The sequence below is a fragment of the Ornithodoros turicata genome, chromosome 3 (assembly GCF_037126465.1).
Source record: "Ornithodoros turicata isolate Travis chromosome 3, ASM3712646v1, whole genome shotgun sequence".
Taxonomy (NCBI): domain Eukaryota; kingdom Metazoa; phylum Arthropoda; class Arachnida; order Ixodida; family Argasidae; genus Ornithodoros; species Ornithodoros turicata.
Window position 1 is genome coordinate 4937626 of NC_088203.1, and position 13992 is coordinate 4951617.

Sequence of the window (13992 nt, forward strand, 5' to 3'; positions counted from 1 at the left end):
TTAGAAAGAAATATCCCTCGTGGGACAACCACCGCTCTACAAAAATACTAAGGTACCTGCTTCAGTACAAAGTATTGCAGAAATTGAGGAAGCTATAACCGTGCCGATGAGTAACGCCACCGCATAGCTTCCAAATGCGGCGCTGGGGAGGGGTGCCTATATATGACGCGGTCGTTATAATCTAGTTGGTCGTGGTTGAAATATGGCAGTCTTCGTATAAAAGCCAGACACAGGCGGGATTTGAACCAACGCATCTCCCGATTACCCGGGCAACTTGAGATTTATGTTGCATTTGCCCCGTTGCATGTTCCAGCCTCAGAAGGGTTACTTTCCATTATGACTTAGACATTTGGGACATGTTTTCGTTTTTACTCGTTTTCTTACGTTCTAATGCTATCACTGTATGAATCTTTCACGCGCTCTTATTTTGCGCTTTCGCAATAGGGTTATTTTCTACGTGTACTATTTTTTTTGGCAGTCGTGAAGATGGTGTCGAAACGGCCTTCAAAAACGATGAATCTTCCTGTGGCATTTGGATACTGACTGTACTTTATTCATATTTGTTTTTGAAGTTTATTTGTGGTAACGATGGCCACCTTATGTGTCTGTTATTTCGAACGTCATCTAAAATGCGTCTGCAAATGTTGTCAGGGTTGCTTTGCACAGCGTATCATGTAGCTTGTAACCTATAACGTAACCTACCTATACCTATACCCAGACATGTACAAGATACTCAAAAATGTATTTAAGATAAGATAATAAATACTAACGTTAGAATGTAATTAAGATAGAGTATAAATACATGAAAATTAAAGTAATTAAGATAGAGTACAAAATACTTCAAAAAGTATTTGAAATACAATTAATATACTATTTATCCTTGAACGCAAAAAGTTACCGGTCACTGGTCAATGCATCTAGTCGCCGCTATGTGACATGAATCATCTAAACCCCGCGCACTAAGCAAGCCGCCGCTGTGTGATGGGAGTCATCTAAACATAAGTTCCAAAAAGATGAAAACGAGATACCACATAACTCCACTAAGTATATGTGACCCATAACAAAGCAAACTTCTAGCAGGTGCCTGCTCGGCGAGGTCAGAATTCGGCGTCACCACGTCAGGGCACACGTATTAGAACCCTCACTCGCCAAGGATTAGTACACACGGGCAAGACCTCTAAATGGAGACTTCCAAGAAGGGCCAGTGTCCGGGTCAAGTCCGAGGGACTAAGGGAATTTCCACTGAACAAGCAAGATAATGGAAAAACAAGACACAGAAAGTTTGAGAGGGAGATCCAAAATATGTAATTAGAGTATTGAGTAGAAAATACCATAAAATGTATTTTAAATAGAGTACAAATACACTAAACAAGAAGTATTGAGTAGAGTACCAAAATACCACAAATTGTATTTAAAATACAGTATTTTAAATACAATACTCCAAATACGTACACGTCTGGATACCTCAAGCTTTGAGCAGCCTTATATTGTGGGTTGTACCTGCGTGTTATTTCGAACATCATGAAGGTTACTTATTGAATGCGGCGAATATACCTAAAAGTAACACTTACTTGGCGTACGCGTATTATAGGGTTTCTCCTGGATTCGAACAATAGATAGAATAGAAAAGTTGCGTGTGTTATTCTGGTACGCTTTTAATTGTGACTGGACTCTCCTTAGCACACGAAAAACGTGAACACGGAAAGGCTCATTAATATATAGTAATGTTGAAGATTCCCAGAACTGAAGACTTAACTGAATGTTTTACAGGAGCTGCAGCGAGAAATCGACTCCCAGCGTGACCTGCACCTGACCATCAATGAACGCAGCAGTCATGTCCTGCAGGCGATGGACAGACAAGAAGAGGCCCTCATGTTGCGAAGGCGGCTTGATGAGATGAACAGTCGATGGAACAACCTGCGGATGAGAACCATGTCCCTCAGGTGCGCCATTGTTATGTTTTATCACCTTTGAATAGAGACTGGCAACTAACACGGTACTGACAAATGCAAAGACATGGAGGTTGTTGGGGCACTTTGATGCGCTCGATTATTCAGACACCGGTAGTAGGAAGTCACACACCCCATGGAGTTTGTGTGAAACAGCAGCTGAAATTTCGGATACCATACATCCTGTTGCTCGATGTCGAATTGTCGCCGACGTCATTTTGAATATGACCTCTATCCTCAACAACTCGAACTGCGTCTCCTGCGCTATAGAACTGCTAGCTCGAGGCTGCACGCGATCAGTTCCTCTTGCCTACTGCGGTTGCGGCGGTGAGTGCCTCCTCACGCAACACATAGCGATTTTGGCCCGATAACGAGGTGATTTTGGTCAGAAGTGAACTAGTCTTTGAAAGGAGGTGCGCAATGACGCATTTTTGCAGTACCCTTGGCGACTTGCGTTACGAAGGCTTGGAAATACTTGCTACCAGTCATGTACCGCATGGGCCGCAGTCATGTAGCGAACTGACCGAAGACGAGACCATTCGACAGGTGCCTGATTCGTCATCAGATAGCGGGACTGACACCGAGGACGACGTGCCGATTACGGTGCGACCTTCGAACTCGGAGCTCACGAAAGCAGTACCTGCATTGGTGCACTGTGACGAAACGTTCCTTGACGAACTACAAGCAGACGGAAACGGGAGAGCGTTCATCAACAATTTACAAGTCTTTCCAGCCACTGAGCTGAATAAAGTAGTCTTTCAGACACGTTCGTTTTTCCGAAATACTCGATTATTCAGACTTGTGTGTGACCCCCGTCGAGTCCGAAAGAATCGGTCGGCGACTGCATGTGCGATTTATTACAGTCGACAGAGCTTTAAAACGATACTAACGGGAACGCGAAGTCTGATCGTTATGTCAGGGTATCGTTATTCGTGAACTTTCGCGAAATCGCCGGTCGGGACCACGTCAGCGAAATAGAACGGTACAAGGAGAACGCCGCTGAACGTACAAGTTTGTTGAGAGCACGAATACTTTTGATCTTGCTCCAGATTGACGCAGATTTGTGTCGAAAGCTTTTAAAGGACAACGTAACCGCCGGTACCACGTGCGGCTCCGCACCTCTCATCGACGACTTCGTCCATTGGTGCCGCAGTCGTTCACGCTATCAGAGCTGCGTTGTTGTCCTGTTAAAACACGACTCGTCTACGAGTAATTCTCCGACACGACGTGAGTGGCGACGCGCATGTGGATGCGCTGTAGAACGATGTGGAGAGGGAACAGCATTCTCTTCTCGCGAGCGCCTCCGAAGTCGCGCGCTCTGCAACGCGCGCATCTAATCCCTGTCAGTAATGCGCCGCTAAACAGCCCGCGTTCTCACTTTAATGCTCACGGATGCTAGGGTTCTTCAAAATGCCCGCTTAATTCGTTTTCGACGAAAAAATAGAGTCTTGCTTCTCGATTTTCACGCGTCTTACCGTCCGGCGTGAGAATTCTGACTGCCCTACGCGAGCAAACGCTTTCACGACGATCACTATATCGAAAGTGTTGTTTACTTCTAGTTCAATGGGTGAGCTTACGAGAACCAGCAATTTGATCGTAATATCGTAGTTATCGTTATATCGAGGATCGTAATAAACGTACTCGACTATTTCGCGTTCTAAAGTGTATATTTATCAAAAACCTCAGTATGCGAACTATAAATGCTATCCGTAAATGTTATGCATTTCTTGTTCGCAAACCTTCCCGAGTCCCGGCGTCGGGAACTTGGTGGCCCCATCGCCCGGCAGCAGCCGCAGTAGCCCCCTCCTGCACTCACGGTTGGGTCGCCGCAGGAGGGAGACCCCCACGTATAGCTGTGCCTGGCTTTCCCGTGTCTGGGGAAAGGGGGATCCTGGTGGTTGAGTGGACGCGGAGGTTGTTTAGGACCCTTCGGGGCCCCTGCGGGAAAGCAACACACCGCTTTGGCCCCTGCCTCCCATAGACGGGTGGTCCTGGATGGCCCGGCCAGGATTATTCAGCTAGTCGCCATCTCTCACGCTCAGTACTTTCTTCTTTTATATCCTCCCTTCTCATCTTTCCTTTTCACCTTCTTTGGCGGCGAGGGCCAACCTTGTGCAGTCTTTTCACTCTTTTGAAACCAGCACTAGATTATAGCGCAGAGGTACATGTTAGCGTGCGGGCACGTTCCCTCAGTTGGGCTCGATGGTGGGCGACACACCTACTGCCACCACCATAGTTTTGGCGCTCTATGGCCTTTGTTGTCTTTGTGCCATTAAACACATAATCAATCAATCAACCTTCCCGAGTTTCGTTTTTGCGAAGAGGTAGGATACGTCACCGCACACACCGAGCATCGATCGCCATGCGTGTGTCTGGTCGGTCTTGCAGGATGGCTTGTCATTCCTTGCGAGAGATGGCACCTTCTTATTGAGTTTCTTTACAATCTTTTTTTTTTTTTGTATGTACAGAAACCGTCTGGAGAGTAACGCCGAACACTGGAACCAGCTCCTGCTCTCGCTGCGAGAGCTGACTGAGTGGGTAATCAAGAAAGAGACAGATCTAGCCGCGCTTCCAGCCATTGGTGGAGACGTATCCATACTGGCAAAGCAACAAGAGGAACAACGGTCCTTCCGGAGGCAGTTGGACGACAAGAGGCCCATCATTGAGAGCAGCTTACTTGCCGGAAGACAATACATTGCCAAGGAACCGCCCTTATCTGACACCAGCGATTCTGAGGGTATGTTACTGCATCTTAACACGTTACGCACAATGTAAACGGGCTAGGGTTAAAAGGACCAGATTGCTGGTCATAGTAGCCTGGGCCTGGGCCCAGGAAAACATCACATGCGAAAAAGTATTTACTGCCTGAACGGGCTGGATATCACTTCATACATCTTCTATACATCTTCTATACATCTTCTATACATCTTCTATACATCTCCTATACACCTTCTATACATCTTCTATACATCTTCTATACATCTTCTATTCATCTTCTATTCATCTTCTATTCATCTTCTATTCATCTTCTATTCATCTTCTATTCATCTTCTATTCATCTTCTATTCATCTTCTATACATCTTCTATACATCTTCTATACATCTTCTATACATCTTCTATACATCTTCTATACATCTTCTATACAGGATCAATACTGTACTGTACGGGGCTGTTTGTTCAATTTTTTCAGCCAAGGATTACGATGACAGTAGGGGCTACAGGAGCACGGATGAGCAAGCGAGGGAAATAACGAGAAGCATTCGCCGTGAGGTGAAGAAACTATCGGACAAGTGGAACGGTTTCCTCAGCCATGCCGAACAGAGGCAAAAGCGACTAGATGATGTGCTGCATGTGAGTGTGAATTTCCTCTCTTTTTCTTTTTCTTTTCAATTTAAGTATATCGTCATTTGTGAATACCACATTTATCATAATTAACGCACCGGTCAGGATAAGTATTGTTACTCTGTTTGTCACAAGCAACACTAATTGTATTTACTTATGTTGCACACAATTTGTTTTCTCAAAAACGTTGTAGGAGTGCACAAATTACGTGAAGAAAAATATTGTTTGTCCTCACTCAAGACAGCCTCAACTACGGTTCTATATCAAATAATATTCGAGTGAATGTTCAGTGAGCTAACAGGCATTTTATCGTCGCTTGAATCACAATCTTTTCACGAGAGATCTTGGTCCGTTACATCCAGAGCTGAAGAAACATGAGTTATCGCACGCTTATCATGGTGATGTTGGGTAATATGTACAGTGCCAGAACGATGCACTTGCAAACTGTTTCTAGTGGCAGCCGCATCAGTTTTCCAATTTTCGCTACTTTGTGTTCCGCAGTCGTCATCCACTCTGCTTACAGTCATCGAACGTTCTCTTCGGAGGAAAGGCCTGGGGTCATGAGCCACGGATATTTTGAATACAGACTGTTCCTCTATTGCGTGACATAAAACAGTAGTCTGTACTTGAAATATCGGCGGCTCCCAATCTGCAGCTTTTTCGTCAATCCACCTCTAGGAAATCTCAGGATTTTTTACACTTTCATCTTCTCTTTGAAAAGTTTGTTGAGGGAAACATGTGATGGTCGCATTGTACTTCGACGTCAGTCCTCCCGGTATCACCTGCATGTCACTGAGGCACTCCATCACCTTCTTTTTAACCCACACGACACCGGAAACCCTGCGAAGCGAGCCACACTGAGCCGCACACACCAAAACGGCAATTATGGTGACACACTGCATCATTGTTAGAGCCTGAAGTTTTCGGGAAATATTTTTTTCTAAATTTGGGGGGTAAAAATCGGGTAAATTCATGCGAATTCGGGTGAAAAAACTTCCATTGCGCTAAAATCGGGGAGAAATCGGGCTCAGTTATTCAAACTAACAGTAGCGGTTTGGTACAAACGGTGATGTAACCGCATTTTTCTGCCAAACAAGTAAGTTGGTGCATTCCTACAGACATCCCAGAGAGGGCAATTTGCCCAGTAAAAATTGGGTTTCACCCTAAAGAGGCAACCTTCAATTCGGGGTGCAAATTCGGGGAAGAATCGGGTTTTCCTACCCTAAAAGTTCAGGCTCTAATCATTGTTTATCAGCTCCTATTCAGATGTTTCATTTCATTGGTAGTCCGTGTGCCCTTTCTCCTGGTTTACAAGGCGCTCAACTCCAGCACCCGCTAGCTCGTGCTCCGGTATCCATGGAGTACATACTGGCCATTGCTCTAAAAACACGGTGTGTCCCATACGCGAGGAAAAAGAAATATCAATATTTGGCCGCTCAAGCTGGAGTGAGTCAGTTATGCGAGAAAAATGGGAAAATTACCGTATTTACTCACATATTGAATGCACCTCCAACTTGAGCACCAAAATGCTGGTACCTTTTTCTTCCCCACGTATTAAGCACACCCCGACCTTATTAGCACGGCCGTATCGGCTCCAGGCAGCGTCAGCGAGAAGAAGCTCCTGGCACGAGAGTGATGCGCGATATTTCGCGAAATCGCGGAAAACCCGGGGCCTTAATCATCAGCGCGATCTTGCAGTTTTTGTATGCAACTGCTTACGAGCAAAAGTTGGAAGTATCGTCCACACTATCCGAATGATCTTTCACCCCTGTGAAAGAGTCTGTGTTTTTGTCTCCAGAAAATGCAGTCATTACAAAGAGCAATGGATGACCTTGGTTCGAGGCTTCAAGTGGCAGAGAGTACCAAAGCCCAGTGGCCTCCAGTGACTGAATTTCTATTGGATCAGCTTCCAGGCCAAATTGATGACCTCAGGGTAGGTGGTGAAAACTTTTCTTACTTTCAAGTTTCAAGTTTTGCAGTTCAGAAAGGGGCCACTGTAGTCTTGTTTATTTGTAGAATATATGTAACCCTATGCACATAAACGACTAACTCTATCTAGACTAAACAAAGCTCGATTTCTACTTGAACATGATGCGATTCATATGAATCGCCCCAACCAGAACCATGGTCTTATACCCCTGACACACGGGCAGTCTTCAATTATCATTGAAACCAATCGCAATTGAACATGCGCTTAGCGCCACCAGGCGGGTAACTTGTCAACGTCTCAAACAGCGTTGCATCCAATGCTGCTTGACAGGTCAACAGGTTACCCACTTGGTGGCGCCAAGCGCATTTTCAATTGCCATTGGTTTCAATGATAATTGAAGACTGCCCGTGTGTCAGGGGTATTAGTGGCCGTAGCCAATGAAACGAGCCGCCTTCAGCAGCATTGGCTGGCGCTCACGGCCACATGAAGTATTGTCATACCGTAACCGTACATAGCCGTACCCTTTGGCAGCATATCTGTCATGAAGATGGGTGATCGCGTGTCACACTGCAGTGGGAGGAACTGCCAACTGTCCGCTGAACGTGTTTTGTGAACGTCCGCAGGCCTTTCGGGACCGCTTGGCTCCCCTCCAGCTGCAGGTTGACGCCGTCAACGAAGCGGCTGGGGCAATCACGGGCTGCAACGTCCTGCTGTCGCACAGTAACCTGAACCACCTGGAAGAGCTGAATACACGCTGGCGCATGCTGCAGTTGTCCATCGATGATCGCCGCAAGCAGCTGGAGCACGCTCTCCTGGATCAGGGATCCGCTCAGCAGCAGTTCCTCAATGGTAGGACACGGCACACTCCTTTATAATGTGGACCTCTGCCAATAACCTCTGTACTGAACAAGACTTGATAGCTAGTCAGAATGTGACGTATTCGTTAGGACTCCCTTAAATCACGACCGTGCGCTCAGTGGTCATGGTGGTGGAAGAAAGCAACGTTGAGTCACGCAGCATCCATTAGTGGCCACAAGCCTTTGTGTGTTTGAAGTCGTCTGCTAAGATTGGCAAAAGCAGACGACGCATATTTTCTGTTTCTGTGTGTGCAATAAGGTATTGTAACATAACCAGAGCCTGAAGTTTGTGGGAAATATTTTTTTTCTAAATTCGGGGGTAAAAATCGGGTAAATAAACGCGTGATCTAAATTCATGCGAACTGAAGACCTGTTTCGGCTGATTGCCGATGGGAATGGAAGCGCAGACGAGCGTTAACTTGTTTGACAAACAGACATTTCGATTTTAAGAGCTGTATCAGTCACAGCATTTTGAACTTTTCATTAGAAACGTCAAGTCGGTTAAACTTCGCAAACCCGACGAACCTGACTGGAAATTCGAAAGCCTGTCAAACCTCGTGAACCTGAGGCTCACAGAGAGTTCGTTCCATCACTAGTCATAATGCAACTTTGCTGTACGCCCATTTTGGATGGTACATTGTCACCTCTATTTGCAGCATCCGTTGAACAGCCATGGGAGCGGGCTGTTGCTGGAAATAAAGTGCCTTATTACATCAAGTACGTGTGCCGTGCGAGTACAGTACAGTATTTATTAGTTTTTATTTATCAATATATTCGGAATTGGATAGCTGAAGTGTTTGCTCCAAATGTCTCTACTGCCATTTTGCAGTCACCTGTCAGAAACCACTCACTGGGACCATCCGAGGATGATGGAGCTAATGGACTCTCTAGGTAGGTTCTTACATGCGTGTTCTTGCCATATAGAACTGTGGACTTTCTTCTAGGATGAAGGCTCGCTGTGATTGCTGCAGGGCTTACTTCTAACTAACAATGTTTGCTTTTATTTCCAGCTGAATTTAATGACGTGCGGTACTCTGCCTATAGGACGTCCATGAAAGTTAGGACGATACAGAGGAACCTGTGCTGTGAGTAGGCCTGTTCCTTAGTAGGCAGTAAGCATGTGTTTGCAACTGGATGGTTTTGTGTTAAAGCGCTGCCAAATGTTAATTTATGCTGCGTTTTTTAAAAGAATGTAAAGGCTTTGCAAAACATCAGGATGTTGCTGTGGGCTACAATCCACTCTGTTTCAATCATTTGCTGCAGGTAAAAAAAAGGAAGCCTTTCATAGCAAATTTCAGCATCAAGAACCGCGTCCTAGGTTTTCGCACGAGTTTTGTTTATTTTTAGCAAAGCATTGTCGTCCTTTGAAATATCTCCTCTGCCAGCTCCTCAACCAATACTTTTTGTAACTGAAGTGGCACATTAACCTTCCAGTGGACCTAGTCTCCATGAATAATGCCATCAATGCCTTTGACCAACATGGCCTGAGAGCCCAGAATGACAAACTCATCAGTGTACCAGAGATGATCACCTGTCTGTCTACAATATATGAGAGCATTGCTCAGGAACACCCCAACCTGGTCAAGGCTCCACTCTGCATTGACCTCTGCCTCAACTGGCTGCTCAACCTCTATGACACGTAAGCGATAGACAGCTGCTCTAATGCATTACACGGCTCTACCCCGCCAGCTCCTACCTGGGCAACTCGACGCACTCGGCTCATACTGGGACAAGTACAACTTCCTTGTCTTGATAAGGGGTTGCTAGGAGTTAGAGGTTCGAGTCCTAGATGATAACTTAATCTGTAGAAATAAAATTGCGTGAAAAGCGGGGTACCTGAACTCAAATATGCATGTAACTGTTACTGTTTGCACTTGAATTAGAGGGGGGAAGTTTTGAAATCGATAAAGAAACCCACTATTAATGCTATCAGCTCAACTACCTAATGTACAGCCATTCGATGACTGCTTATTTGTCTCCAAATGTGCAAGGTAGGGTAATTTTTCAGCAGACATCCCTGAATACTATCGGAGAAATACACCTTTGCTGACGTGATATATCTAGGGCCTGACTTTTTCGGGTTTTATTTTTGGCCAAATTCGGGGGGTAAATATCGGGTGATATTTTCCATTTGAAAATTCGGGTGTATTCGGGTTCAATCCCGTTACGGCATATTCTGTCATCAGGAATTCGGGTGCATTTGGGTGATTTCTTTTGTTTAATAAAAATTTGTCTTAACATGAAACTAATGTTTAACAATGTTATCAAACTTTATTTTAATGCACGCTTATGAGTGTGCCACGCGACCCGGATGTTTTCGGGTAGATTCGGGTTAAACCCGAATTTTACAGATTTCGTTCGGGGGGTAAATATCGGGCGGATACGGGTTTAACCCTAAAAAGTCAGGCCCTAGATATATCCTGCAGTTAGAAGTCATGTTATGTACTGCACCAAGTGTTTTACTGCTCACTGTCAGGCTTATATATATATTAAATTTTCTCTGTTAACAGGGCTACACGAACAGGATACATTCGTATTCTGTCCTTCAAAGTTGGAATCATCTTATTATGCAAGGGGAACCTCGAAGACAAGTTTAGATGTAAGTTAGGGGCTCTTAGTAATATGTTTGTTTTCCCTAATTTCTTACCTTGCTATTTACTTCTCCCTAACAGTTTTCTTCTGCCTTCCTAACGGTTCTCGTCTCCTTAGCGGTTTTCTTGCAACATCATTAATTTGATTTTCAGATAATTTGATCTAACTTCCCTAATTAACGGTACAATCCTGTCAATTCCATCGCAGACCTGTTTCGGCTGATTGTTGTTGTTGTTTCGGCTGAATGTTGTTAATTTGATTTTCAGATAATTTGACCTAACTTCCCTAATTAACGGTACGATCCTGTCAATTCCATCGCAGACCTGTTTCGGCTGAATGTGGTTAATTTGATTTTCAAATTATTTGACCTAACTTCCCTAATTAACGGTACAATCCTGTCAATTCCATCGCAGACCTGTTTCGGCTGATTGTTGTTGTTGTTTCGTCTGAATGTTGTTAATTTGATTTTCAGATAATTTGACCTAACATGCCTAATTAATGGTACGATCCTGTCAATGCCATCGCAGACCAGTTTCGGCTGACCTGTTTCGGCTGAATGTTGTTAATTTGATTTTCAGATAATTTGACCTGATTTCCCTAATTAACGGTACGATCCTGTCAATTCCATCGCAGACCTGATTCGGATTGTTGTTGTTGTTGTTTCGGCTGACTTGTTTCGGCTGAATGTTGTTAATTTTATTTTCAGATAATTTGACCTAACTTCCCTAATTAACGGTACGATCCTGTCAATTCTATCGCAGACCTGTTTCGGCTGATTGCCGATGGGAATGGAAGCGCGGACGAGCGGCAGCTGGGACTCTTGCTGCACGACTGCGTACAGATTCCCCGATTGCTGGGCGAGATCGCCGCCTTCGGAGGCTCCAACATCGAGCCGAGCGTACGCAGCTGCTTTGAGCGAGCGGGTAGCAGCCGCCGAGAGATCCAGGCTTCTCATTTCCTCAATTGGCTTTTGCAAGAACCTCAGTCCCTGGTCTGGCTGCCTGTGCTGCATAGGCTCGCAGCTGCTGAGACAGCCAGGCACCAGGCCAAATGCAACGGCTGCAAGCAGTTCCCTATTGTTGGATTTAGGTAAGGCATATAGGATTGGACAGTGGAGCTGTGGGACCTTCTCAGAGCTATGTGCAAGTGCTAATGGTACAGAGGAAATGTGTGTCAAGTACGAGTGTTCTGGATCTGAAAAATGTATCCTAAATAGAGCCTGAAATTTTAGGGTTTTACCCGATTCTTCCCCGAATTTGCACCCCGAATTGAAGGTTGCCTCTTTAGGGTGAAACCAGATTTTTACCCGGCAAATTGCTCTCTCTGGGATGTCTGTAGGAATGCACCAACTTACTTGTTTGGCAGAAAAATGTAGTTACATCACCGTTTGTACCAAACCGCTACAGTTAGTTTGAATAACTGAGCCCGATTTGTCCCCGATTTTAGCGTAATGGAAGTTTTTTTCACCCGAATTCGCATGAATTTAGTGCACATGTTTATTTACCCGATTTTTACCCCCCCCCCCGAATTTAGAAAAAAATATTTCCCAAAAACTTCAGGCTCTTAAATAAGGAAATCGCGACAAACTTTGGGCACGATGAAGCATGTAATGTGCATAAGTAGGACTGTTGTGGTTGTAAGACGTTATGTTGCTTCGGACACAAAGCACTCGGAGAATCAGAGGTTCCCAGTGGACGATCAAGAGGTCATTACTGTAACGTCCAAACTTTTTACCATGCAGTATTACGTTCTACAGCGTCAACTTTAAAATGTTTAGAGGTGTATGCACGTGCAGTTATATCTGCGGACCTGCAGGGATACGCACGTTACATCATGATTTTGCAGATGGAAATTGAACATAATCTAATCAAACTTAGATAAAATGTGGATATAACAGCGCAACTTCGCGGAGCGCGCAGATATCCGTGTCACTATCCCTAAGTAAGCATTAGTATCTACGCATACGTCCACAAGGTGGAGCCACAATACTCAGTGTATAAAAATGACATGTCCAATTATGTCATCAATTTTTTGCTCTATAGTTAGGTGCTGTTAACTGAGGAACATGAATGGCAATGTTTTCATGTGCATCTGCTTAAAATTACGAATGTTTGTTACATCACATTTTCCTCATGTACAGTTAGTTTAGTTTCGTACCTGACAAAATGCAGTCCACTGCATGAAAGCTTGTATCCATTAAAGGAAAGCTTCAGCGTCTTATGCTCAATGTCTACGCAGTTGTGCATGAGCATATGCAACCTTCAAGTAATATGGTAATGGATGCAGTTACGATTCTGACAAACGTGGGTCCTGTGTGGATGCTGACACAGTCAATGTTATCTGCACCGACCTCTAAAGGGGCACTAAAATGCAAAAACAACTTGCCCTGAAATGAAAGTCCGTCTTTCAATTAGTACAATGCAAGTGCAACAAGTTCACACAGCGCCACCGTTTAGAAGATGCACGAGCTGAAACGACGTTCTCTGCTTAGCGCTGAAGGAAGAAAGAGTTTGGTATAATTTCGATTGTAACTCAATATCGGAATCAAAGTTTTGAATTATGATAACAAGATCGAAATTAACACAGCGTGTAACATAGTTTGAAGTGAACTTGTTTTTGCATTTGAGTGCCCCTTTAAAAAATGCCCTTTTCCGTGAAGTATCAATTTGCATGCCTTAAAGTCAGGGCACTGATGTGACCATTGAGAAATTTTGCGTGGGTACAAGTGTGCTTTCACAGTGTTAGGAGTGGAATTCAGTGTGGCGCCCCAGTGGGTTTTATTTCGAGGCAATAGACACTTGCTGACAAGCTGGGGTACCATTTTTCGTCTCCCCTCAAAATTTTCAGGTACCGGTGCTTAAAATGCTTCAATGTGGACCTGTGCCAGAGCTGTTTCTTCTCTGGTCGAAAAACCAAAAACCACAAGGTCACACATCCCATGCAAGAATACTGCACTACGGTAAGAATTTTCTGTATGTTTCATAATTTTCGTATATCACTGTAAAAATTTATTTTTTAATTCTTTTATACCATTTTTTTTTCCTTTTTTACCAAACGCATCCCTTCCCACCCATCTGCCTGCAGACAACTTCGGGAGAAGACGTCAGGGATTTCACAAAGATAATGAAGAACAAGTTCAAGTCGAAGCGTTACTTTAAGAAGCATCCTAGGATGGGCTACCTACCTGTGCAAACAGTGTTAGAAGGAGATGACCTGGAAAGCCCCGCACCGTCTCCACAGCATACATTGTCTACGCAGGATATGCATTCCCGTTTAGAGTTGTATGGAAACAGGTACTTCCTCCTCTCTCAATTTTTTATA

At 44.4% G+C, this 13992-nt stretch overlaps 1 protein-coding gene across 6 annotated transcripts in view; it reads left to right on the forward strand.

Annotated features, from left to right (window-relative positions):
* The window catches only part of LOC135387862 (dystrophin-like), a 281706-nt gene that overhangs the window by 256203 nt on the left and 11511 nt on the right, over positions 1–13992 (forward strand). For all 6 annotated transcript variants that reach the window (XM_064617042.1, XM_064617043.1, XM_064617045.1 and 3 more), the window contains 13 exons: positions 1771–1943; positions 4418–4686; positions 5141–5301; positions 7091–7225; positions 7846–8071; positions 8736–8796; positions 8909–8970; positions 9090–9164; positions 9514–9718; positions 10590–10678; positions 11433–11760; positions 13519–13630; positions 13756–13964. In XM_064617042.1, the coding sequence (XP_064473112.1) occupies positions 1771–1943; positions 4418–4686; positions 5141–5301; positions 7091–7225; positions 7846–8071; positions 8736–8796; positions 8909–8970; positions 9090–9164; positions 9514–9718; positions 10590–10678; positions 11433–11760; positions 13519–13630; positions 13756–13964 (2105 nt within the window). The remainder of the gene's footprint in view (positions 1–1770; positions 1944–4417; positions 4687–5140; positions 5302–7090; positions 7226–7845; positions 8072–8735; positions 8797–8908; positions 8971–9089; positions 9165–9513; positions 9719–10589; positions 10679–11432; positions 11761–13518; positions 13631–13755; positions 13965–13992) is intronic.